We start from the raw sequence: 25,999 nt of genomic DNA on the forward strand, positions 1-25,999 counted from the left end.
CCTCTGTGCTGGGACCCTGTCCCTCTGTGCTGGGACCCTGTCCCTCTGTGCTGGGACCCTGTCCCTCTGTGCTGGGACCCTGTCCCTCTGTGCTGGGACCCTGTCCCTCTGTGCTGGGACCCTGTCCCTCTGTGCTGGGACCCTGTCCCTCTGTGCTGGGACCCTGTCCCTGTGTGCTGGGACCCTGTCCCTGTGTGCTGGGACCCTGTCCCTGTGTGCTGGGACCCTGTCCCTGTGTGCTGGGACCCTGTCCCTGTGTGCTGGGAGCCTGTCCCAGTGTGCTGGGAGCCTGTCCCAGTGTGCTGGGAGCCTGTCCCAGTGTGCTGGGAGCCTGTCCCAGTGTGCTGGGAGCTAGTCCCAGTGTGCTGGGAGCCTGTCCCTCTGTGCTGGGAGCCTGTCCCTCTGTGCTGGGAGCCTGTCCCTCTGTGCTGGGAGCCTGTCCCTCTGTGCTGGGAGCCTGACCCTGTGAGCTGGGAGCCCGTCCCTGTGACCTGGGTGCCCGACCCTGTGACCTGGGTGCCCGACCCTGTGAGCCGGGGGCCCGACCCTGTGAGCCGGGGGCCCGTCCCTGTGAGCCGGGTGCCCGACCCTGTGAGCCGGGGGCCCGACCCTGTGAGCCGGGGGCCCGACCCTGTGAGCCGGGGGCCCGTCCCTGTGAGCCGGGGGCCCGTCCCTGTGAGCGGGGATCCCGTCCCTGTGAGCGGGGATCCCGTCCCTGTGAGCGGGGATCCCGTCCCTGTGAGCTGGGATCCCGTCCCTGTGAGCTGGGATCCCGTCCCTGTGAGCTGGGATCCCGTCCCTGTGAGCGGGGATCCCGTCCCTGTGAGCGGGGATCCCGTCCCTGTGAGCGGGGAGCCCGACCCAGTGCGCTGGGAGCCCGTCCCAGTGCGCTGGGAGCCCGTCCCAGTGCGCTGGGAGCCCGACCCAGTGCGCTGGGTGCCCGGCCCTGTGCGCAGGGAGCCCGGCCCTGTGCGCTGGGTGCCCGGCCCTGTGCGCAGGGAGCCCGGCCCTGTGCGCTGGGTGCCCGGCCCTGTGCGCTGGGTGCCCGTCCCTGTGCGCAGGGGGCCCGTCCCTGTGCGCTGGGAGCCCGTCCCTGTGCGCTGGGAGCCCGTCCCTGTGCGCTGGGAGCCCGTCCCTGTGCGCTGGGAGCCCGTCCCTGTGCGCTGGGAGCCCGACCCTGTGCTCTGGGACCCAGACCCTGTGAGCTGCGAGTCTGTCCCTCTGTGCTGGGTGCCTGTCCCTGTTTGCTGGGTGCCTGTCCCTGTTTGCTGGGTGCCTGTCCCTGTTTGCTGGGTGCCTGTCCCTGTTTGCTGGGTGCCTGTCCCTGTTTGCTGGGTGCCTGTCCCTGTGCGCTGGGTGCCTGTCCCTGTGCGCTGGGAGCCTGTCCCTGTGCGCTGGGAGCCTGTCCCTGTGCGCTGGGAGCCTGTCCCTGTGCGCTGGGAGCCTGTCCCTGTGCGCTGGGAGCCTGTCCCTGTGCGCTGGGAGCCTGTCCCTGTGCGCTGGGAGCCTGACCCTCTGTGCTGGGAGCCTGACCCTCTGTGCTGGGTGCCTGTCCCTGTTTGCTGGGTGCCTGTCCCTGTTTGCTGGGTGCCTGTCCCTGTTTGCTGGGTGCCTGTCCCTGTTTGCTGGGTGCCTGTCCCTGTTTGCTGGGTGCCTGTCCCTGTGCGCTGGGTGCCTGTCCCTGTGCGCTGGGAGCCTGACCCTGTGCGCTGGGAGCCTGACCCTGTGCGCTGGGTGCCTGTCCCTGTGCGCTGGGTGCCTGTCCCTGTGCGCTGGGTGCCTGTCCCTGTGCGCTGGGTGCCTGTCCCTGTGAGCTGGGTGCCTGTCCCTGTGAGCTGGGTGCCGGTCCCTGTGAGCTGGGATCCCGTCCCTGTGAGCTGGGATCCCGTCCCTGTGTGCTGGGATCCCGTCCCTGTGAGCTGGGATCCCGTCCCTGTGAGCTGGGATCCCGTCCCTGTGAGCTGGGATCCCGTCCCTGTGAGCTGGGGGCGCGTCCCTGTGAGCTGGGGGCGCGTCCCTGTGAGCTGGGGGCGCGTCCCTGTGAGCTGGGGGCGCGTCCCTGTGAGCTGGGTGCCTGTCGCTGTTAGCCTGGTGCCTGACCCTGTGTTCTGGGACCCTGACCCTGTGAGCTGCAAGTCAGTCCCTCTGTGCCGGGTGCCTGTCCCTGTTTGCTGGGTGCCTGTCCCTGTTTGCTGGGTGCCTGTCCCTGTTTGCTGGGTGCCTGTCCCTGTGCGCTGGGTGCCTGTCCCTGTGCGCTGGGAGCCTGACCCTGTGAGCTGGGAGCCTGACCCTGTGAGCTGGGAGCCTGACCCTGTGAGCTGGGAGCCTGTCCCTGTGAGCTGGGAGCCTGTCCCTGTGAGCTGGGAGCCTGTCCCTGTGCGCTGGGAGCCTGTCCCTGTGCGCTGGGAGCCTGTCCCTGTGCGCTGGGAGCCTGTCCCTGTGCGCTGGGAGCCTGTCCCTGTGCGCTGGGAGCCTGTCCCTGTGCGCTGGGAGCCTGTCCCTGTGCGCTGGGAGCCTGTCCCTGTGCGCTGGGAGCCTGTCCCTGTGCGCTGGGAGCCTGTCCCTGTGCGCTGGGAGCCTGACCCTGTGCGCTGGGTGCCTGACCCTGTGTTCTGGGACCCTGACCCTGTGAGCTGCAAGTCTGTCCCTCTGTGCTGGGTGCCTGTCCCTCTGTGCTGGGTGCTGGGACGTCCCTGTGAGCTGGGATCCCGTCCCTGTGTGCGGGGATCCCGTCCCTGTGAGCCGGGTGCCCGTCCCTGTGAGCCGGGTGCCCGTCCCTGTGAGCCGGGGGCCCGTCCCTGTGAGCCGGGGGCCCGTCCCTGTGAGCCGGGTGCCCGACCCTGTGAGCCGGGTGCCCGACCCTGTGAGCCGGGTGCCCGACCCTGTGACCTGGGTGCCCGACCCTGTGACCTGGGTGCCCGACCCTGTGTGCTGGGTGCCCGTCCCAGTGCGCTGGGTGCCCGTCCCAGTGCGCTGGGTGCCCGTCCCTGTGCGCTGGGGGCCCGTCCCTGTGCGCTGGGGGCCCGTCCCTGTGCGCTGGGGGCCCGTCCCTGTGCGCTGGGGGCCCGTCCCTGTGCGCTGGGGGCCCGTCCCTGTGAGCCGGGTGCCCGTCCCTGTGAGCCGGGTGCCCGTCCCTGTGAGCCGGGTGCCCGTCCCTGTGAGCCGGGTGCCCGTCCCTGTGAGCCGGGTGCCCGTCCCTGTGAGCCGGGTGCCCGTCCCTGTGAGCCGGGTGCCCGTCCCTGTGAGCCGGGTGCCCGTCCCTGTGAGCCGGGTGCCCGTCCCTGTGAGCCGGGTGCCCGTCCCTGTGAGCCGGGTGCCCGTCCCTGTGTGCCGGGTGCCCGTCCCTGTGTGCCGGGTGCCCGTCCCTGTGTGCCGGGTGCCCGTCCCTGTGTGCCGGAAGCCGGTCCCAGTGTGCCGGGTGCCCGTCCCAGTGTGCCGGGTGCCCGTCCCAGTGTGCCGGGATCCCGTCCCAGTGTGCCGGGATCCCGTCCCTGTGAGCCGGGATCCCGTCCCTGTGAGCTGGGATCCCGTCCCTGTGATCAGGGTGCCCGTCCCTGTGATCAGGGTGCCCGTCCCTGTGATCAGGGTGCCCGTCCCTGTGATCAGGGTGCCCGTCCCTGTGAGCTGGGATCCCGTCCCTGTGAGCTGGGATCCCGTCCCTGTGAGCTGGGATCCCGTCCCTGTGATCAGGGTGCCCGTCCCTGTGTGCAGGGAGCCCGTCCCTGTGAGCTGGGTGCCCGTCCCTGTGAGCTGGGTGCCCGTCCCTGTGAGCTGGGTGCCCGTCCCTGTGAGCTGGAAGCCCGTCCCAGTGTGCTGGGTGCCGGTGCCCGTCCCAGTGTGCTGGGTGCCCGTCCCAGTGTGCTGGGTGCCCGTCCCAGTGTGCTGGGTGCCCGTCCCTGTGAGCTGGGATCCCGTCCCTGTGAGCTGGGATCCCGTCCCTGTGAGCTGGGATCCCGTCCCTGTGAGCTGGGATCCCGTCCCTGTGAGCTGGGATCCCGTCCCTGTGATCAGGGTGCCCGTCCCTGTGATCAGGGTGCCCGTCCCTGTGATCAGGGTGCCCGTCCCTGTGATCAGGGTGCCCGTCCCTGTGAGCTGGGATCCCGTCCCTGTGAGCTGGGATCCCGTCCCTGTGAGCTGGGATCCCGTCCCTGTGAGCTGGGATCCCGTCCCTGTGAGCTGGGATCCCGTCCCTGTGAGCTGGGATCCCGTCCCTGTGAGCTGGGATCCCGTCCCTGTGATCAGGGTGCCCGTCCCTGTGTGCAGGGAGCCCGTCCCTGTGAGCTGGGTGCCCGTCCCTGTGAGCTGGGTGCCCGTCCCTGTGAGCTGGGTGCCCGTCCCTGTGAGCTGGGTGCCCGTCCCTGTGAGCTGGGTGCCCGTCCCTGTGAGCTGGGAGCCCGTCCCTGTGTGCGGGGAGCCCGTCCGTGTGAGCTGGGAGCCCGTCCCTGTGAGCTGGGAGCCCGTCCCTGTGAGCTGGGATCCCGTCCCTGTGACCTGGGTGCCTGACCCTGTGACCTGGGTGCCTGACCCTGTGACCTGGGTGCCTGACCCTGTGACCTGGGTGCCTGACCCTGTGACCTGGGTGCCCGACCCTGTGTGCTGTGTGCTGGGTGCCCGTCCCAGTGTGCTGGGTGCCCGTCCCAGTGTGCTGGGTGCCCGTCCCAGTGTGCTGGGTGCCCGTCCCAGTGTGCTGGGATCCCGTCCCTGTGAGCTGGGATCCCGTCCCTGTGAGCTGGGATCCCGTCCCTGTGAGCTGGGATCCCGTCCCTGTGAGCTGGGATCCCGTCCCTGTGATCAGGGTGCCCGTCCCTGTGATCAGGGTGCCCGTCCCTGTGATCAGGGTGCCCGTCCCTGTGATCAGGGTGCCCGTCCCTGTGAGCTGGGATCCCGTCCCTGTGAGCTGGGATCCCGTCCCTGTGAGCTGGGATCCCGTCCCTGTGAGCTGGGATCCCGTCCCTGTGAGCTGGGTGCCCGTCCCTGTGAGCTGGGTGCCCGTCCCTGTGAGCTGGGTGCCCGTCCCTGTGTGCAGGGAGCCCGTCCCTGTGTGCAGGGAGCCCGTCCCTGTGTGCAGGGAGCCCGTCCCTGTGTGCTGGGAGCCCGTCCCTGTGTGCTGGGAGCCCGTCCCTGTGTGCTGGGAGCCCGTCCCTGTGTGCTGGGAGCCCGTCCCTGTGTGCTGGGAGCCCGTCCCTGTGTGCTGGGACCCTGTCCCTGTGTGCTGGGACCCTGTCCCTGTGTGCTGGGACCCTGTCCCTGTGTGCTGGGAGCCCGTCCCTGTGACCTGGGTGCCCGACCCTGTGACCTGGGTGCCCGACCCTGTGACCTGGGTGCCCGACCCTGTGTGCTGGGTGCCCGACCCTGTGTGCTGGGTGCCCGACCCTGTGTGCTGGGTGCCCGACCCTGTGTGCTGGGATCCCGTCCCAGTGTGCTGGGAGCCCGTCCCTGTCAGCTGGGAGCCCGTCCCTGTCAGCTGGGAGCCCGTCCCTGTCAGCTGGGGGCCCGTCCCTGTCAGCTGGGGGCCCGTCCCTGTGAGCTGGGGGCCCGTCCCTGTGAGCTGGGGGCCCGTCCCTGTGAGCTGGGGGCCCGTCCCTGTGACCTGGGTGCCCGACCCTGTGACCTGGGTGCCCGACCCTGTGACCTGGGTGCCCGACCCTGTGACCTGGGTGCCCGACCCTGTGACCTGGGTGCCCGACCCTGTGCGCTGGGTGCCCGACCCTGTGCGCTGGGTGCCCGACCCTGTGCGCTGGGTGCCCGACCCTGTGCGCTGGGTGCCCGTCCCAGTGCGCTGGGTGCCCGTCCCAGTGCGCTGGGTGCCCGTCCCAGTGTGCTGGGTGCCCGTCCCAGTGTGCTGGGTGCCCGTCCCAGTGTGCTGGGTGCCCGTCCCAGTGTGCTGGGATCCCGTCCCAGTGTGCTGGGATCCCGTCCCTGTGAGCTGGGATCCCGTCCCTGTGAGCTGGGATCCCGTCCCTGTGAGCTGGGATCCCGTCCCTGTGATCAGGGTGCCCGTCCCTGTGATCAGGGTGCCCGTCCCTGTGATCAGGGTGCCCGTCCCTGTGATCAGGGTGCCCGTCCCTGTGATCAGGGTGCCCGTCCCTGTGAGCTGGGATCCCGTCCCAGTGTGCTGGGATCCCGTCCCAGTGTGCTGGGATCCCGTCCCAGTGTGCTGGGATCCCGTCCCTGTGAGCTGGGATCCCGTCCCTGTGAGCTGGGATCCCGTCCCTGTGAGCTGGGATCCCGTCCCTGTGATCAGGGTGCCCGTCCCTGTGTGCAGGGAGCCCGTCCCTGTGAGCTGGGTGCCCGTCCCTGTGAGCTGGGTGCCCGTCCCTGTGAGCTGGGTGCCCGTCCCTGTGAGCTGGGTGCCCGTCCCTGTGAGCTGGGTGCCGGTGCCCGTCCCAGTGTGCTGGGTGCCCGTCCCAGTGTGCTGGGTGCCCGTCCCAGTGTGCTGGGTGCCCGTCCCAGTGTGCTGGGATCCCGTCCCAGTGTGCTGGGATCCCGTCCCAGTGTGCTGGGATCCCGTCCCTGTGAGCTGGGATCCCGTCCCTGTGAGCTGGGATCCCGTCCCTGTGAGCTGGGATCCCGTCCCTGTGATCAGGGTGCCCGTCCCTGTGATCAGGGTGCCCGTCCCTGTGATCAGGGTGCCCGTCCCTGTGATCAGGGTGCCCGTCCCTGTGAGCTGGGATCCCGTCCCTGTGAGCTGGGATCCCGTCCCTGTGAGCTGGGATCCCGTCCCTTTGAGCTGGGATCCCGTCCCTGTGAGCTGGGATCCCGTCCCTGTGAGCTGGGATCCCGTCCCTGTGAGCTGGGATCCCGTCCCTGTGAGCTGGGATCCCGTCCCTGTGATCAGGGTGCCCGTCCCTGTGTGCAGGGAGCCCGTCCCTGTGAGCTGGGGGCGCGTCCCTGTGAGCTGGGTGCCCGTCCCTGTGAGCTGGGTGCCCGTCCCTGTGAGCTGGGTGCCCGTCCCTGTGAGCTGGGTGCCGGTGCCCGTCCCAGTGTGCTGGGTGCCCGTCCCAGTGTGCTGGGTGCCCGTCCCAGTGTGCTGGGATCCCGTCCCTGTGAGCTGGGATCCCGTCCCTGTGAGCTGGGATCCCGTCCCTGTGAGCTGGGATCCCGTCCCTGTGAGCTGGGATCCCGTCCCTGTGAGCTGGGATCCCGTCCCTGTGAGCTGGGATCCCGTCCCTGTGATCAGGGTGCCCGTCCCTGTGTGCAGGGAGCCCGTCCCTGTGAGCTGGGTGCCCGTCCCTGTGAGCTGGGTGCCCGTCCCTGTGAGCTGGGTGCCCGTCCCTGTGAGCTGGGTGCCCGTCCCTTTGAGCTGGGTGCCCGTCCCTTTGAGCTGGGTGCCCGTCCCTGTGAGCTGGGTGCCCGTCCCTGTGAGCTGGGTGCCCGTCCCTGTGAGCTGGGTGCCCGTCCCTGTGAGCTGGGTGCCCGTCCCTGTGAGCTGGGTGCCCGTCCCTGTGAGCTGGAAGCCTGTCCCTGTGTGCGGGGAGCCCGTCCGTGTGAGCTGGGAGCCCGTCCCTGTGTGAGCTGGGAGCCCGTCCCTGTGACCTGGGTGCCCGACCCTGTGACCTGGGTGCCTGACCCTGTGACCTGGGTGCCTGACCCTGTGACCTGGGTGCCCGACCCAGTGTGCTGGGTGCCCGTCCCAGTGTGCTGGGTGCCCGTCCCTGTGAGCTGGGTGCCCGTCCCTGTGAGCTGGGTGCCCGTCCCTGTGAGCTGGGTGCCCGTCCCTGTGAGCTGGAAGCCTGTCCCTGTGTGCGGGGAGCCCGTCCGTGTGAGCTGGGAGCCCGTCCCTGTGTGAGCTGGGAGCCCGTCCCTGTGACCTGGGTGCCCGACCCTGTGACCTGGGTGCCTGACCCTGTGACCTGGGTGCCTGACCCTGTGACCTGGGTGCCTGACCCTGTGACCTGGGTGCCCGACCCAGTGTGCTGGGTGCCCGTCCCAGTGTGCTGGGTGCCCGTCCCAGTGTGCTGGGTGCCCGTCCCAGTGTGCTGGGATCCCGTCCCTGTGAGCTGGGATCCCGTCCCTGTGAGCTGGGATCCCGTCCCTGTGAGCTGGGATCCCGTCCCTGTGAGCTGGGATCCCGTCCCTGTGATCAGGGTGCCCGTCCCTGTGATCAGGGTGCCCGTCCCTGTGATCAGGGTGCCCGTCCCTGTGATCAGGGTGCCCGTCCCTGTGAGCTGGGATCCCGTCCCTGTGAGCTGGGATCCCGTCCCTGTGAGCTGGGATCCCGTCCCTGTGAGCTGGGATCCCGTCCCTGTGAGCTGGGATCCCGTCCCTGTGAGCTGGGTGCCCGTCCCTGTGAGCTGGGTGCCCGTCCCTGTGAGCTGGGTGCCCGTCCCTGTGTGCAGGGAGCCCGTCCCTGTGTGCAGGGAGCCCGTCCCTGTGTGCAGGGAGCCCGTCCCTGTGTGCAGGGATCCCGTCCCTGTGTGCAGGGATCCCGTCCCTGTGTGCAGGGTGCCCGTCCCAGTGTGCTGGGTGCCCGTCCCAGTGTGCTGGGTGCCCGTCCCTGTGAGCTGGGATCCCGTCCCTGTGAGCTGGGATCCCGTCCCTGTGAGCTGGGATCCCGTCCCTGTGAGCTGGGATCCCGTCCCTGTGAGCTGGGATCCCGTCCCTGTGATCAGGGTGCCCGTCCCTGTGATCAGGGTGCCCGTCCCTGTGAGCTGGGTGCCCGTCCCTGTGAGCTGGGATCCCGTCCCTGTGATCAGGGAGCCCGTCCCTGTGCGCAGGGAGCCCGTCCCTGTGCGCAGGGAGCCCGTCCCTGTGCGCAGGGAGCCCGTCCCTGTGCGCAGGGAGCCCGTCCCTGTGCGCAGGGAGCCCGTCCCTGTGCGCAGGGAGCCCGTCCCTGTGCGCTGGGTGCCCGACCCAGTGCGCTGGGTGCCCGACCCTGTGCGCTGGGTGCCCGACCCTGTGCGCTGGGTGCCCGACCCTGTGCGCTGGGTGCCCGTCCCTGTGAGCTGGGATCCCGTCCCTGTGAGCTGGGATCCCGTCCCTGTGAGCTGGGATCCCGTCCCTGTGATCAGGGTGCCCGTCCCTGTGATCAGGGTGCCCGTCCCTGTGATCAGGGTGCCCGTCCCTGTGTGCAGGGAGCCCGTCCCTGTGTGCAGGGAGCCCGTCCCTGTGTGCAGGGAGCCCGTCCCTGTGTGCAGGGAGCCCGTCCCTGTGAGCTGGGTGCCCGTCCCTGTGTGCAGGGATCCCGTCCCTGTGTGCAGGGATCCCGTCCCTGTGTGCAGGGATCCCGTCCCTGTGTGCAGGGATCCCGTCCCTGTGTGCAGGGAGCCCGTCCGTGTGTGCAGGGAGCCCGTCCGTGTGTGCAGGGAGCCCGTCCGTGTGTGCAGGGAGCCCGTCCCTGTGTGCAGGGATCCCGTCCCTGTGTGCAGGGATCCCGTCCCTGTGTGCAGGGATCCCGTCCCTGTGTGCAGGGATCCCGTCCCTGTGAGCCGGGAGCCCGACCGTGGGAGCCGGGTGCCCGTCCCTGTGAGCCGGGTGCCCGTCCCTGTGAGCCGGGTGCCCGTCCCTGTGCGCCGGGTGCCCGTCCCTGTGCGCCGGGTGCCCGTCCCTGTGCGCCGGGTGCCCGTCCCTGTGCGCCGGGTGCCCGTCCCTGTGCGCAGGGAGCCCGGCCCTGTGCGCCGGGTGCCCGGCCCTGTGCGCCGGGTGCCCGTCCCTGTGCGCCGGGTGCCCGTCCCTGTGCGCCGGGAGCCCGTCCCTGTGAGCAGCGTGCCTGTCCCTGTGAGCTGGGAGCCTGTCCCTGTGAGCTGGGAGCCTGTCCCTGTGAGCTGGGAGCCTGTCCCTGTGAGCTGGTAGTCTGTCCCTGTGGGCTGGGTGCCTGACCCTGTGGGCTGGGTGCCTGTCCCTGTGGGCTGGGTGCCTGTCCCTGTGGGCTGGGTGCCTGTCCCTGTGGGCTGGGTGCCTGTCCCTGTGGGCTGGGTGCCTGTCCCTGTGGGCTGGGTGCCTGTCCCTGTGCGCTGGGTGCCTGTCCCTGTGCGCTGGGTGCCTGTCCCTGTGCGCTGGGAGCCTGTCCCTGTGAGCAGCGTGCCTGTCCCTGTGGGCTGGGTGCCTGACCCTGTGGGCTGGGTGCCTGACCCTGTGGGCTGGGTGCCTGACCCTGTGGGCTGGGTGCCTGACCCTGTGGGCTGGGACCCTGTCCCTGTGAGCTGGGACCCTGTCCCTGTGAGCTGGGACCCTGTCCCTGTGAGCTGGGACCCTGTCCCTGTGAGCTGGGAGCCTGACCCTGTCATCTGGGAGCCTGACCCTGTCATCTGGGAGCCTGACCCTGTCATCTGGGTCTCTGACCCTGTCATCTGGGTCTCTGACCCTGTGAGCTGGGTCTCTGACCCTGTGAGCTGGGACTCTGACCCTGTGAGCTGGGTCTCTGACCCTGTGAGCTGGGTCTCTGACCCTGTGAGCTGGGACTCTGACCGTGCGATCCGGGAGCCCGACCCTGTGTGCCAGCTGTCCTTGCTGCGGCCTTTCACTGTTCAGTTGCAGTGGAAGTCTGGGCTCCCTAATTGTCCTGCAATCACTTTGCGGAGGTGCCTTGAGGATGCTGATACCAACATCTGTCAGCAAAGAGTTAGTGCAGATGGCCCCACTGGATTGTGCCCTGTTCTGCTGAGCAACATAGTGTCTGGTCACAGCCAGCAGTGAGTTGACACATCCCTTTCCCCACTCTGACTTCCATGTTGAGAATTCTCTGCGAGTAATTGACGTGTGGCAAACGGTGGGGATGGGAAGCTGCGTATTGTTGAGATTAGATGTGCAGCGAATAAGGTCATAAATGTGCAGTAAGTCCCCATGAGTTGACAAACCAGTGTTGCCTAGCTGGAATCTCACCCTGGCACCTGGAACTTGTCTAAAAGATGCAGCACACTGCTCCTGGCATCTTACATGGTGCTGTTACATTTCATGCCTGAGCCCACTTTGTTCAGACTCATATAAGATTCTGCTGTTGTCCGTGATACTGGAGTGTGGGGTAATCTTCAGCTGATGACATGTGCGCGCACTTCTAACAGGGGTAACTTTGGCTAGAAGTCAGGTAAAAGGGCCCAAATTGATCTTCTGTCCTCACACCCCTGGGATACTGAGACCGATTGTCACAACTCACTGGCAGCCTGACTGTGAACAGTTAAATGAACCTCTTCGCTATGCAGTCAGCTGTACTCTGTCTTCACTGGCTGAGACTATCTGGGAAACTCATTTAAGTTTGGATGTTACTGCACTGTCCAAATTTCTGTCATGGATGCTCTGTCTTGGCTAGGAATAGAACAGCTCGGGCAAAAAAATATTCTAGAACAAGACAGCAACATAAGTCAATCCTCACATATTTAGTTGACTTTACTACTTTTAAACCACAATGTAAGAAGTAACTTTTTAAAAAAAAAATCGCTCATCCTGTGGGTGTGACAGGCCAGCATTTATTGCCTGTGCCAAATTAACCTCTGGACTGAGATAATGGGAACTGCAGATGCTGGAGAATCCAAGATAATAAAGTGTGGAGCTGGATGAACACAGCAGGCCAAGCAGCATCTCAGGAGCACAAAAGCTGACGTTTCAGGTGTAGACCCTTCTGAGTGGGTTGCCTGAGCTGTTGAGAGTCACGTGCCTTGCGGTGGGTTGGGAGTCACACGTAGGTCTAAAGACAGCAATATACCTTACCTGAAAGGTGTTGCTGAACCTGATGGGTTTATGCTGAAATTGCCAGTGGCTGTGCAGTCATTCAGATTTTTATTGAACTCTAATTTCATCACCTGCCCTGGGGGGATTTGAACCTGTACCCCCCGAGCAGTTAAGCTGGTGTTTTGGATTTAAAAGCCGAGTGACACTACCATTATGCCACTGCCCACTGCTGTTTGTTGTCAGCTCCACTGACTGAACTTTCTGTTCATTAGGCCTTGCCTGCCTGTTGATATAGATGTTATTACCTTTGATGGGAAGACTGTAGAATTCTTGCTCGGAGACAGAAAGGGAATTCATGTTTTGTGGCTAATCTAACCCATCTTCTTCAGAATATGGCCATATTGGATCAGTTTCAGAGTGGAATGGGAGTGAAAGGAGGTATGGATAGTAAGATAGCAGGTGACAAAATTGGTGGTGTAGCCGATAGTGAAGGAAGCTACCTCAGAGTACAAGGGACCTTGATCAAATGGGCCAAGGAGTGGCAGATGAAGTTTAATTCCAGTAAGTGTGAGGTGTTTCATTTTGGTTAGACAAACCAGGGCAGGACTTACTAAGTTATCTGCCAGCTGTTTCCTCTGTGGCAGGGTTATGGAAAAGTCTGGATGGTACTCATCACATTAACTTTCCACCAAACCACATCTCCACCCATAACATGGGCACTGAAATCTGCAGCCTGCCCACCAAATGTGAATAAGTAATAAGAAGCCAGTTGGGCTTGTTGAAAGCTCAGTTTACCTCAGTATTAGAACATAGAACATAGAACAGTACAGCACAGAACAGGCCCTTCAGCCCACAATGTTGTGCCGACCATTGATCCTCATGTATGCACCCTCAAATTTCTGTGACCATATACATGTCCAGCAGTCTCTTAAATGACCCCAATGACCTTGCTTCCACAACTGCTGCTGGCAACGCATTCCATGCTCTCACAACTCTCTGCGTAAAGGACCTGCCTCTGATATCCCCTCTATACTTTCCTCCAACCAGCTTAAAACTATGACCCCTCGTGCTAGCCACTTCTGCCCTGGGAAATAGTCTCTGGCTATCAACTCTATCTATGCCTCTCATTATCTTGTATACCTCAATTAGGTCCCCTCTCCTCCTCCTTTTCTCCAATGAAAAGAGACCGAGCTCAGTCAACCTCTCTTCATAAGATAAGCCCTCCAGTCCAGGCAGCATCCTGGTAAACCTCCTCTGAACCCTCTCCAAAGCATCCACATCTTTCCTATAATAGGGCGCCCAGAACTGGACGCAGTATTCCAAGTGCGGTCTAACCAAAGTTTTATAGAGCTGCAACAAGATCTCACGACTCTTAAACTCAATCCCCCTGTTAATGAAAGCCAAAACACCATATGCTTTCAGAAGATAGTACTCCTTTCCTTCTTGAATGTAATTTAAAATCGATCCCTATCATTGCCCCTTCCCCCCACTCCCTCACCTTTAGGGGCCAAAGATCCACTGCACACCCGAATTACTTCACTCCAGGGTTCCATTAGACCACTTGCCTGCAGTCCTGGCAGTGACCACTGTGGAGTTCTGGCACTGTTGGGATTGGTGAAGGGTGGGACTTGCCCCAAGTGAGGGGCAGAAGTACAGCTCTGCTTTAGTTTTTCCCATCCACAGGGCTTCGAGCCTGCAGGGTAGGCTTGTTGTTGGTCTGTGTTACCTCACTGTTGACTTTTCTGCTGAGAGGTGTGCTGTTTCCCACACCCCTCCCTTGTACTTTCTGCCAATAATTTATTTTTGAATTGATCGTCGGGCTATATCAATCAGCTTGATGCTTGAGGTTAAAGCATCTTAGAGAAATCTGTTCTGAGATGATCCTATGTCAATGTGAAGGCTAGTGCATTATGATCCAAACTGTCTGCATATTTATACATGGTTTGTATTTCATTATGATCCCAGTTTATGGTATTATTGCTCAAGTCAGATCCTAGAATTAAATCTGACTTGATAGATCATATATTTGCTTGTTTGGTTTAGTCAGTTACTGAAAAAAGTCACAAAGCTGCAGAGTTTAACAGCAGACTAAAATGTGTTATCCAAAAATAGAAAAGAAACAATGCTATCAAAATATAGAACACAGTTGGAAGTATCTTAAAACACAGCACAGTACAGTGTTGTTACTCGACACTGTATACAACAGAGATTCAAATCCAGAGGAATTATCAGTACAAAGGACCAGGTTTCGTTTCCCCCTTGGACGATTGTCTGTGTGGAGTTTGCGCCTTCTCCCCATGTCTGTGTGGGTTTCTGCCAAATGCCCAGGCTTGCTCTCATAGTCCAAAGAGTTGCGGGTTAGGTAGATTGGACATGCTGAATTTTCTACAGTGTGCAGGCTGGGTGGAATAGCCATAGGATACATGAGGTTATGGAGATAGGGTTGGGTTCTGGGTCTGGGTGGGACACTCTTTAGGGGCAGTTTGGGTGTTTAGTGCATACTCGATAGGCCGAATAACCTCTTTCTGCACTGTAGGGGTTCTATGAATTTCATTGGGCAAGGAGGTGAATGGGTATTCCTTGGGTTTATCTGCAATTTGTTGATCATCGACACACAAATTTATAGAACCGCATTTTTATTCTGAGTAGGTTAAAACACATTAATTTTTATCCCAAACAGGTTAAACACATTAATTTTTATGATGTTTTCCTGGACTTCATACTGATGGATTCCTTCGAAGATCTGGATAATCCACCTACTTCAATACAGAATGTGGTCAGCAATCGATGGCTCAACAATTCCTTCAAGGAAACTGTAAGCAGCGAGCTATTTATTATGATTTCTAGAAATATACCACCGTTCCTTCACTGTTACTGGGTCAAAAATCTAAAGCTCTGTCCCTAACAGCATGGTGTACTTGCGCTGAACGGACTGCTTGGAGACAGCTCAATACGGCCTTCTCTGGGGCACTTACGGACGGATAATAAATATTGGCTTGACTAGCAACACCTCTAAACCATGAATTTTTTTTTTCAAAAACGACCTCTGAGTATCGAAGGAATTTTAAGAATTCTATTACGCGTATGCACGGGGGAACAGCAATAACTTTTTATTCCTGTCTGACACGAAAGCAAAGTGGGTAAGAGGGCCAATCAAACTAGTGTCCGATCCAAGGAAGGAGCATACAGATTGTCTCAGAAAAATAATATGTCTGAGGATTGGGAGCGGTTTAGAATTCAGCAAAGAAGGACCAAGAGATTGATTAAGAAGGGGAAAAGGCAGAATGAAAATAAACCTGCAGGGAACATAAAGACTGACACTGAGAGTTCCTATCGGTACAAGAGAAAGAGATTGGTGAAGACAAATGTAAGTCCCCTACAGACAGAAAGGGGGAATGTAAAATAGGGGACAAAGAAATGGCTGAGCAACTGATTACGTACTTTGGCTCAGTCAAAAGAGGACACACTCAGATACCAGAATTGTTGGAGGATGCAAGGCTTAGGGAGAGGGAAGAATGGAGGGAGATCAATGTAAGTGGAGAAATGATGCTGGGAAAATTGATGGAATTGAAGGCAGATAAATCTCTAGGGCCTGATAATCAATATCCCAGAGTACGTAAGGAAGTGGGTATAGAAATATTCAATGCATTAGTGGTCATCTTCCAGGATTCTATAGACTCTGGAACAGCCCCTGCAGATTGGAGGGTGGCTAATGTCACTCCAGTATTCAAAAAGGGAGTTAGAGAGAAAACAGGAAATTATAGACCATCAAGTCTAACATCAAAAGTGGGGAAAATTCTCAAATCCATTATCAAGGATTTTATAGTAGGGCATTTAGAAAGTAATGACAGAATAGACAGAGTCAGCAAGTTGGAATTCTATGAAGGTGTAACTAGTAGACTTGACAAGGGGGAGCCAGTCGATGTGGTATATTTGGACTTTTGGAAAGCATTTGACAAGTCCCACATAAGAGGTTATTGTGCAAAATTAATGTGCGTGGGATTGGGGAAAGTGTATTGAGATGGGTAGAAAACTGGTCGGTAGAGAGGAAACAAAGAGTGTGAATTAAATTTTCAACTTGGCAGGCAGTAACTAGTGGGGTACCGCAGGGATCAGTGCTGGGACCCCAGCTATTCACAATATATGAGGTAAGTACGCAGGTGCAAAAAGCAGTAAAGAAGGCAAATAGTGTTGGCCTTCATTGTGAGAGGCTTCGAGTACAGGAGCAGGGATGTGATGTCGCAGGTGTACAGGGCCTTGGTGAGGCCACACCTGGAATATTGTGTGCAGTTTTGGTCTCCTTTTCTGAGAAAGGATGCTCTTGCTCTCAGAGGAATGCAGCAAAGGTTTACCAGGCTGATTCCAGGGATGGTGGGACTGTTGTATGAGGAGAGATTGATGAGGTTAGGATTGTTTTTGCTGTAGTTCAAGCAAATGAGGGAAGATCTCATAGAGACTTATAAAATTCTGACTGGACTGGTTGATGCCAAAATCTTGAAATGTATTCAAGAGGTGGCTAGATGTAGCAATTGGGGTGAATGGGATCAAAGATTATGGGGAGAAGGCAGGATTAGGCTATTGAGTTGGACGATCAGCCGTGATCGTGATGAATGGTGGTGCAGGCTCGAATGGCGTCATCCTGCTCCTGTCTTTCAGTAATCTAACATATACTGGGATGCAGATGTTTGATATCAGTCAGGCCAATCTCTCATTACAGAGAGACACTTGATGGTAGCTTAACCTGACAGTTGCTGTACCTCAGCTGAAGGAGAGTCCTCTGTGATAACCTGAGCTGGTGCAGGAATTGAACCCACACTGTTAGAATTGTTTGACATTATATCACAAACCAGCTACCCAGCCAACTGGGCTAACCCTTTGCTTTGTGGGTGGGGGGTGGGTAGTAATTTGCATTCACAAGTTTACATGAAGTTTTGTTGTCTTCTAATGGATCACACAACTTAACTGGCTGAAATTTCATCCAGTAGCGTGTTATATTTATACAAGAGCCTTAAGATAATAAAATATCCCAAGACACATCAATGAGCATTACCAGAGAGAATTCGATATCAAATCGTGTATAGAGACATTAGGAGAGCTGCACAAAGCTTGGTCAAGAGGTTGGTTTTAAGTAGTTTCATTAAGGAGCAGAGAGACAGAGAGTTGAAGATGTTTGTGGAGAGAATTCATAAGAGTTTAGGGCTGAGTGAAAACATGTAAAACAGTCCCACATCACAATGGCATGTTTGTGGAACTGTGCACTTTTGGCTCTCCGTATTTACTGCCATAGCAACATTGCTCTGTGTGAGCGACTCAGCCTTCTAGTGTGGGTCCAGCATCTTGTACATCCATCTCAGGTTTCCAGGTAGTGTTTCCCATTTGACTCTGTGGTAACTTCTCAGCTTTCAGCAGCCCCAGAAATCACAAATCTTTTGGATCAAACAGAAGTTGGGCCATTTCTGCAGCAGACAAATTGAACATGCACCTCCGACCTCCTACGAGTTACATATTTGCTGCCCAATGGAGGCTTTAATCATGCAAGCTTTTCACCTCCAGTGCCGTAGCCAACAACAGGGTGTTAATATTATTATAATACTTGGTAGAGGCGTACAAAATGATCAGAGGTATAGATAGAGTGGACAGTCAGAGACTTTTTCCTAGGGGGAGGTAAGTCTTACGAGGGGGCATTGTTTGAAAGTGAGTGAAGGAAATATAGGGGAAAACGTCAGAGGTAGGCTCTTTACTCAGAGAGTGGTAGGGGCGTGGAATGCATTGCTGGAGAGGGTAGTGGAGTCAGCCTCATTAGGGGCATTTAAGTGGCAATTAGATGGGCATATGGATGATAGTATAAGGTAGGGATGGACGTTAGATAGACCTTAGGTTTCGGGTAAAAGTTCTGCACAATGTTGTGGGCCGAAGGGCCTGTCCTGTGCTGTACTTTTCCATGTTCTAAACTTATTCACAGGTTTGTTACCTATCCCTAATTGCCCTCAAACTGAATGGCTTGCTCAACCATCTCAGAAGGACACTTAAGAATCAACTACATTACTGTGAGTGTAGAGTTGGATGTAAGCCAGGCGAGATAAAGATGACAGTTGTTTGCCCCTGAAGCTCATTAGTGAACAAAATGGGAATTTACAACAATCACTTATAGTCACCACTACTGAAGTAGCCTTCAGTTTCAGATCGAACAATAGAAATTACATTTCACCAATTCTTCAAAAATAGGGTATGAACCATCTCAGACAGAGAATAAAAGGACAACCAAGGAAAGAGTGGGACTTATTAAAGTCCAAAGGGGTAGCCTGTGTGTGGAACCAGTAGTTGTGAGTGATGTGTTAAGTGAATAACAGTTTCGCAGAAGAGTAACAGAGTGTAGCTGGGGATTTCACTTGGGACGGTGAGGTTCGAGAACACATTAAGATTAATCAGGAGGGGATATACCTTCCCCAGAGTACAACTGTACCCACCTTCCCCCAGAGTACAACTGTACCCACCTTCCCCCAGAGTACAACTGTACCCACCTTCCCCCAGAGTACAACTGTACCCACCTTCCCCCAGAGTACAACTGTACCCACCTTCCCCCAGTGTAAAACTGTACCCACCTTCCCCCAGTGTAAAACAGTACCCACCTTCCCCCAGTGTAAAACAGTACCCACTTCCCCAGTGTAAAACAGTACCCACCTTCCCCCAGTGTAAAACAGTACCCACCTTCCCCCAGTGTAGAACAGTACCCACCTTCCCCCAGTGTAAAACAGTACCCACCTTCCCCCCAGTGTAAAACAGTACCCACCTTCCCCCAGTGTAAAACAGTACCCACCTTCCCCCAGTGTAAAACAGTACCCACCTTCCCCCCAGTGTAAAACAGTACCCACCTTCCCCAGTGTAGAACAGTACCCACCTTCCCCAGTGTAAAACAGTACCCACCTTTCCCCAGTGTAGAACAGTACCCACCTTTCCCCAGTGTAAAACAGTACCCACCTTCCCCAGTGTAGAACAGTACCCACCTTCCCCAGTGTAGAACAGTACCCACCTTCCCCAGTGTAGAACAGTACCCACCTTCCCCAGTGTAAAACAGTACCCACCTTTCCCCAGTGTAAAACAGTACCCACCTTCCCCCCAGTGTAAAACAGTACCCACCTTCCCCAGTGTAGAACAGTACCCACCTTCCCCAGTGTAAAACAGTACCCACCTTCCCCAGTGTAAAACAGTACCCACCTTCCCCAGTGTAAAACAGTACCCACCTTCCCCCCAGTGTAAAACAGTACCCACCTTCCCCAGTGTAGAACAGTACCCACCTTCCCCAGTGTAAAACAGTACCCGCCTTCCCCCAGTTTAAGATATTAACCAATAAATCTGATTTGAACTTCAGGAGAAACTCCTTCCTGCAGAGAATGTTGAGAATGTAGAACTCCAGAAGGAAATTACGAAGAATAGTGTAGTTGTATTGGAGGGGAATATTGATAAACACATGCGGACCCAGGAAATGTTGCTTGTATTTGATAGCAAAAGTTGGGATGGAGCTTTTGTGGAACAGAAATGGTGACATAGAATAGATGGAGCAAATGATCATTTTGTGTTGTAAACACTGGTTTTCACCGACTACTAGCTGAGGGATATTCCTGACTCTCGTTATTCTTGGTGGGTTAATACCTTATAAGGACATACTACATTCCTGCAACCTAGCCATCCAAAGTATGCGAATTTAAAAAAAAATTTAGTTTCTTCAACCAGCTCAAATACCTCAACTGCATGGTTTTGGTTAAAGTAATCTGAAGTATTCTGAGATATATTGCGAAGAACTTGGCAACAGCATTGCTTTCTTTGGCCCCTACGCTGGCTTTGTGTCTAAAAAGAATAAGTACTTCCTTACTGTGGTATGCAGCTCAGATAGAAAACGTCAGCTTCTGAAACAGAATGTTGAGTTGTAACAGAGAAACACATCTCACCGAGCAAACATGTCTGAAGGGTTCAAGTCATCATTTGTTTATGTCTCTCCATTGTGGGGAAGGAACCTGGGGTTGGGGGGTGGGGTGTCGTGTCCCAGTTGAGCCCTTAAGTAGTCCTGGTCATCAGGAGAGAACTGGCTTGGCAGATAAGATGAAATAAATTTAAGTGAAACTTAGAAGAAAAATAACACAGGGATCAAATTATTGTGTGTGTATGCAAGAGAGAGGAAACATTCTGTTGGGGAAATTTGTTACAAAAACATTTTTTTTGGAAATGACGATTGTTTGAGAAGCCTAGGATTTTTATTTCTTTGGGAGGTGGGCAGCATTAGCCAGAGTTCAGATATTGCAAATTCTTAGTTAGCCTGGTAAGATGGTGGTGGGGTGGGATGGGGGATGCAGAGGTGGTGTCCCTAATAGCAACATTGTATTTACAGTTGAATATAAATCAAATCTCGGTCATAGGGACCATTCCAATTTATCGTTTTAAAAATAGTTCACTCCTATACTTTGGGGAAGGAAATTGGTCGTTCTTCCCTGGCCTGGCGGGCATGGGACTCCAGACTCACAACAATAAATACTGACTCTTAAAACCGAAAGAACTGCGGATGTTGTATATCAGAAACAAAAACTGAAATTTCTGGAAAAGCTCAGCAGATTTGGCAGCATTTGTTGGAGACAAATCAGATTTAACGTTTCAGGTTGAGTGACCCTGCCTTTGTTCTGAGGCAGGGTCACTCGACCTGAAACATTATCTATGACTTCTCTCCACAGATGCTGCCAAATCTGCTGAGCATTTCCACATGTTTCCGTATTGACTCTTAACTGTCCTCCGAAACAGTCTTGAAAGCCCCTCAAGGGCACATTGGATGGCCAACAAATGCTGGAAAATAGGATCAGGAGTAGACGTTCAGCCCGTTGAGATTGCTCGGCCATTCAATAAGATCATGGCTATTCATTCAACTCAGTACCCTGTCCCTGCTATTTCCCCATCACCTCTGATTCCTTTTGCCTTAATAACAATATCTAACTTGATATATATATCTTGAAGCGAGGCGATGATATTATGGCAATGTTATTGCTAGACTATTAATTCAGCGACCCTGGTAATGTTCTGGGGACCTGGGTTTGAATCCAACCACGGCAGATGGTGGAATTTGAATTCAGTGAAAGTATGGAATTAAAAGAATAATGACTGTGAATCCATTGTCGATTGTCAGGAAAACTCCATCTGGTTCACTGATGCTCTTTAGGGAAGGAAACTGCCATCCTTACCTAGTCTGGCCTACATGTGACTCCAGGCTCTCGACAATGTGGTTGACCCTGAACTGCCCTTTGGGCAAATTACTGCCGGGAAATGAATGCTGACCAACCAATGATGGCCACACCCCCAAGAATGATTAAAATTTTTTTAAAAACACTTTTGTGAAAACACATTGTCTTTTGGCTTTAACTGCTTTCTGTGGCAGAGAATTCTACAGGCTTACCACTGTCTGGGCGAAGACATTTCTCCTCATTTCAGCCTTAAATGACTCATCTGTATCCTTAGTCTGGGATCCTGGTTCTGGATTCCCCGATCATTGGGAACATCAATAGAAAGCAGAAATCTGCTTGAAGTTTGAGATGAGCTCACTCTATTTCATATCAGCCCTCGAGCCAAAGTGTAGTTTATAAAAATAACAGAAAGACCTGCATAGCTGCTGAAATTGCACAGCGCCCACATAATTAGTTACAGTAATTATGTTGTTTACTTGAGTGGAGCAGCCCAGCTGTACGTGGCTTGAAATGATGCTTGAGCGTAAAGTTGTCTGAAAGTGCTACAAACTGTACTAAAGTGGAACATTCTGTGGTACTGACTCCTGACACAGTCTGGGGAGACTGATCTCCCCCCACCCCAATCACCACCACCACCTCAGTTCTGAAAGCGCCTCAGGCATAGTTGCTACAGAATTCATGTCCTTCTGTGGTAGGATCTGCTCAGCTGGTCGTACGTAGGCTGCCATCTGAATCAGTGAGCCATGGGTACCAGAGACTAGAACCCAAGCCGATACTTTAGCAAAGTACTTGAAGGAATGCTGCCTTGCTAAGGATGCTGTCTTTTATATGTGATGTAAGTTGAAGCCCCATCTTGCCCCTCATCGTTGTGACAATCCATGCCCTATTCCAAAGTGGATAGAGGAAATTCTTCACAGTGAGCTCAGGCACGACTCGTATCTCAATTAACATCACCGGTAGCATAGTCTCTGGTCTCTATTTGTGGAATTTTTTTAAAAAAGTCACTCATGGAACGTGGGAATGTCCTACATTGTCTGTCCCCAGTTGCCCTTGAGAAGGTTATGGTGAGCTGCTGTTGAACCACTGCAGTCCACATGCTGTAGGTAGATGCCCTTCGAACCCTGCTCCCAATTCCATCAAAAACTAAGTGTCCACACTTCTAAAGTAACCTATCAGCCCTGATACGTTCTTTAACCTCGCGAGGTTATCTTTGTATCTCAGTTTCAGATTGATCAGCCCTTTCCGTCTGTTTATGTTGTCTCAGGCTGTGGCTTCAAGTTGTTGGTCTTTCCTGAAAAGCAAGAGACAGCAGATAAAGGTGAGTATGTTGCGGGGGAAAGCAATTGTTCAATTCTCTCAGGAATTATAAGTGGTATTTATACAACAGAACTCCAGTATATTAGCATTGTGGTTCTCTGGTTTTCTCATTTGATGAAATCTACTTTGTGGGAGCCCCCACAGTTTTCAAAGTGCACTATGTAGAGCATAGTCCCTCACCCTCGTCTTGTTGAGGCAACTAGCAATAATGTGCGCAATTCTAATTGGGCAGGAGCGGAGCATGGAACATACGAAAGCAGGCTGGGTGCGTACAATCTGGTAGGCTCTTAACTGCCCTCTGAAATGCCCAAGTGAACCACTTACGCCCAGGAGAATTGGGGATTGGCTATAAATTCTGGCCCAGCCAAAGCACGCATATTCCATAAACGAGTTTCTTTTCTTTAAATCGCATTTAAGCTAAACAGGCGGCAGTCAGTGGCAGTGATGGATGCCTTTCCCATGATTTGGAGACCTGACAGTCGAGGGGTCTGTGCCTCTTCAAGGGAAGACCCACTGCATCCAAGCACCACCCGGGCACTTAACAGGACAGTGGAGGTCCATTCCTGGCATCAGTGACCTCCAAGGGCAGACGTCCTGTCTGGGTAAGAGCTCGGTGGGTGTTGGTTGCTGCTGGTATCACGTCCACTGAGGTCTGCAATTGGCACTGGGTACCAGGCCACACAAGTGAGCGGGCAGGAGGGGGTTTGCAGGGTAGGGGGTAGTCTCTGTGCGGTGATAACCGGGGTCAGCAACAAGGGCAAGGGAATGGCTATCAGGTGCACCAGGCTCCCTCACCCTGCACCACTATGTATGAATCAGGGACTCCTCAACCCCCCAACCAACACCTGCAAAGGCATCCACCCTGTATGGTAAGTCTACTATTCAGCACTGGCTTAGAACATGAGACAGCAGGCTGAGACACTCATGAGGTATCCATTTATGGTGTAAAGAGTCTAAATTGGCTATCATAATCAGGGTGGAAGCAGGATCAGAATTCATCAACTTGTTGAGAGAAGTTATTATGGACTCATACTTCCACTGCTGTTTCTGATCAGCATTTCAAGTGCTACCTATTGTGTAAAACAAGGTATCTTCTCCCTATACTTTTTTGGTTATAAATTGTCAGCTAAATAAAAAATATCTACTTATCCAAAACCATTTGTCAGGTCTTCCCTTAGTTTTCTTCATTCTGTTGAAGGGTTTTTCTATTCTTCCGACTTTTGTCGTGTTATGCCTCGCAGTCAGAATGTCAGTATAGCTTTAAGAGACATGCTGATTGTGTCATCGCAGTATTATGGTATGTACTGAGGATAATACGCCATCTCACTCTGGGATCACTTGAAGCATGACAGTCTACTTGAAGCATGTTCTTCTGCTGTAACCCAACAACTTAATATTAGCCCACACACTTACGCACCTGATCAATGACAACAAGGTGTGAAGCTGGATGAATACATCAGGCCAAGCAGCATCTCAGGAGCACAAAAGCTGATGTTTTGGGCTTAGACTCTTCATCAGAGAGGTGATGAAGGGTCGAGGCCCAAATCGTCAGCTTTTGTGCTCCTGAGATGCTGCTTGGCCTGCTGTGTTCATCCACCTTCACACTTTGTTATCTTAGATTCTCCAGCATCTGCAGTTTTCATTGTCTCATGCACCTGATCAATGTCAGGTCTCTACACAACAGCTGGTTACAGTAAATGTCTGTTGGATTCTTCAATTCCACAGTATCCACGCCCCAGTTCCTTATGTTGCAGTGATAACATTACAATTACCACATCTGGTAAAATAGCCTGGGGAACGTAAAAATCACATCAACAATAGACACTTAAGAGTGTGTTGGAGACAGTTTCCATCAAATCATTCAAAGTTCATGGAACTGGATTGTGATCTGAAAAGAAAACATATGCTGGGTTGCAGGGAGAAGGCAGCAAAATAGCAATACGTGAATTTCCCGTTCAGAGAATCAATACGGGTATGATGGGCCAAGTAGCCTCCATCTGCTCTGTAAAAATTGTTAAAATAGACTTCTTGTCTATCTCTTTTTGTCCATGGCCTTGCATCCTTTCCAAAGTAAGTAAGTTTCATCATGGCCTGTTAAAGGAAGCATGAGCTGTAGCTGTGTGAGGATCACCAATATTTTTATACAGGGCAACCTCTTTGTTAGCAATTTGCCTTAAAATGTAACACTGTAAGAAAATGGAAAGAGACAATTCATTTCCCCAAATATAACAAGAATCAAGTTTAAATGACTTTACCCTGAAGTCAAAAAGTGCGGTCCTGCCTTTATTACAGAGAATATATGTCTCACAAACAGGCCATTCAGCCCAATCAGGCAATGCCAATGTTGTGCTATACTTGAGCCACCTCTCATCTTCCTTCACTTAAATCTACTATCATAATCCCGTGTTCCTTTCTCCCTCCTGGGCTTATCTGGTTTCCTCTTAAGTGCATCTAAACAATTTGTTTCAACCATTTCCTGTGGTAGCAAGTTTCACATTCTCGCCATTCTTCAGATAATCCTTACAACAAGTAGCTATCAAGCCCTTAGGGAGTGTGCAGATTTCCCACGTTACTACTGTTCTATTCCAGCTGCTGAAGGATGGAACTGGAGCCAATCTTTACAGGTTTTTGTTTTATTTAAAATAATTTACAGAAATCCATAATAGAAATATGTACTTCCCAACTCAACAGCTGCAGTGGCACAAGTGAATCTTCAATGAGTGTTGATATCTCGTTAACATACTCAGGGCATGTGGGATTTCAGTTATGTAGATCGACTGAGGAAACAGCAAGTAATTCTGCTTGGAGCAAAGAAGTGAGTTTAGGAGAGGGATTCAAAGTTATGAGTGATTTTGACAGTCAGTGACAGGAACAATGGCTACAGATGAGATGCAGGACTAGAATTCAGAAGGTGTAGTTTTACGATAATTAGCAAAAAGGACTAGGTGATAGATGAGAGGAAATATCCACGATGTAGCAAGTTGTCATGATTTGGAATGCACTGCCTGAAAGGGTGGTAAAGGCAGATTCAATATTGACCTGTAATTGGAAATTGGAGGAAAAAGCCAAGACACAAATAAAGAGTAGCGAAATTGAACCACATAGAAAGCTCCTTCAAAGAGCTGGCACATATATGATGATCTGAATGGGTCTATAAGATTCTCGGAAATAAAGGAAACAAGTTGGACGTTCTCAACAGAACTGCCCCCCATTTAGTATCAAATGGCAGTCTGATAGATAACTGTGCTTCACCCTTCAGCATCTGGCTTCAAGTTCTAGTCCTACCAAGAGTGACAAACACTTCCTCTGTCAATTGGATGTGAAGTGAGTTCGAGAGACTCTATGCAGTGCAGCATTGAGAGGAGGCCTTCAATTAGTGTCTGCCATGTGTTAATTTTATGAAAGCTGGTAAAGGCAGTTACTCCTGGGCTTTCCAGTGAACAGTTTGCATATTCCTCTTTCTCATTTGTGCTGGTTGACTTTGACAGGTGCCCAATGGCTTCATTGCTCATTTCTACGCCGTCTGTGAGCACATCAGTCCAATACTGGCCTGGGGATTCTTAGGGCCCAGAGACTCCCTCTACGATTTGTGCTGCTTCTTCAAGGTACCACAATCTCTCGCTTTCCATTCAGTGTGAACATTCTGCCCCTTCTCTTTGAAAAGTCTTGTTGCAAACCTACTTGGATGTAGGGTGGTGTAGGGAGGGCATCGGATGCCAGGGTATTGGGGAAATGGCAGGAGAATGGCACTAAGTGGCATGGACAAGATGGGTCTTCTTCCATGTTGTAAGAACTCAACGACTCTATATCATGGCACTCAGTTGGAGTTGCAGATACATTTGACCAAATGGCCTTAT

The 25,999-nt window shown here is 54.5% G+C and overlaps 1 protein-coding gene across 10 annotated transcripts in view; it reads left to right on the forward strand.

Moving 5' to 3' along the window:
- miga1 (mitoguardin 1) overlaps positions 1-25,999 on the forward strand; it is a 105,402-nt gene that overhangs the window by 73,853 nt on the left and 5,550 nt on the right. For 9 of the 10 annotated variants that reach the window (XM_059648120.1, XM_059648123.1, XM_059648122.1 and 6 more), the window contains 3 exons: positions 14,285-14,419; positions 22,090-22,143; positions 25,631-25,747. In XM_059648120.1, the coding sequence (XP_059504103.1) occupies positions 14,285-14,419; positions 22,090-22,143; positions 25,631-25,747 (306 nt within the window). The remainder of the gene's footprint in view (positions 1-14,284; positions 14,420-22,089; positions 22,144-25,630; positions 25,748-25,999) is intronic. The other variant, XM_059648129.1, reaches the window with a different exon arrangement.

This window comes from Stegostoma tigrinum, chromosome 8, assembly GCF_030684315.1.
Source record: "Stegostoma tigrinum isolate sSteTig4 chromosome 8, sSteTig4.hap1, whole genome shotgun sequence".
Lineage (NCBI taxonomy): Eukaryota > Metazoa > Chordata > Chondrichthyes > Orectolobiformes > Stegostomatidae > Stegostoma > Stegostoma tigrinum.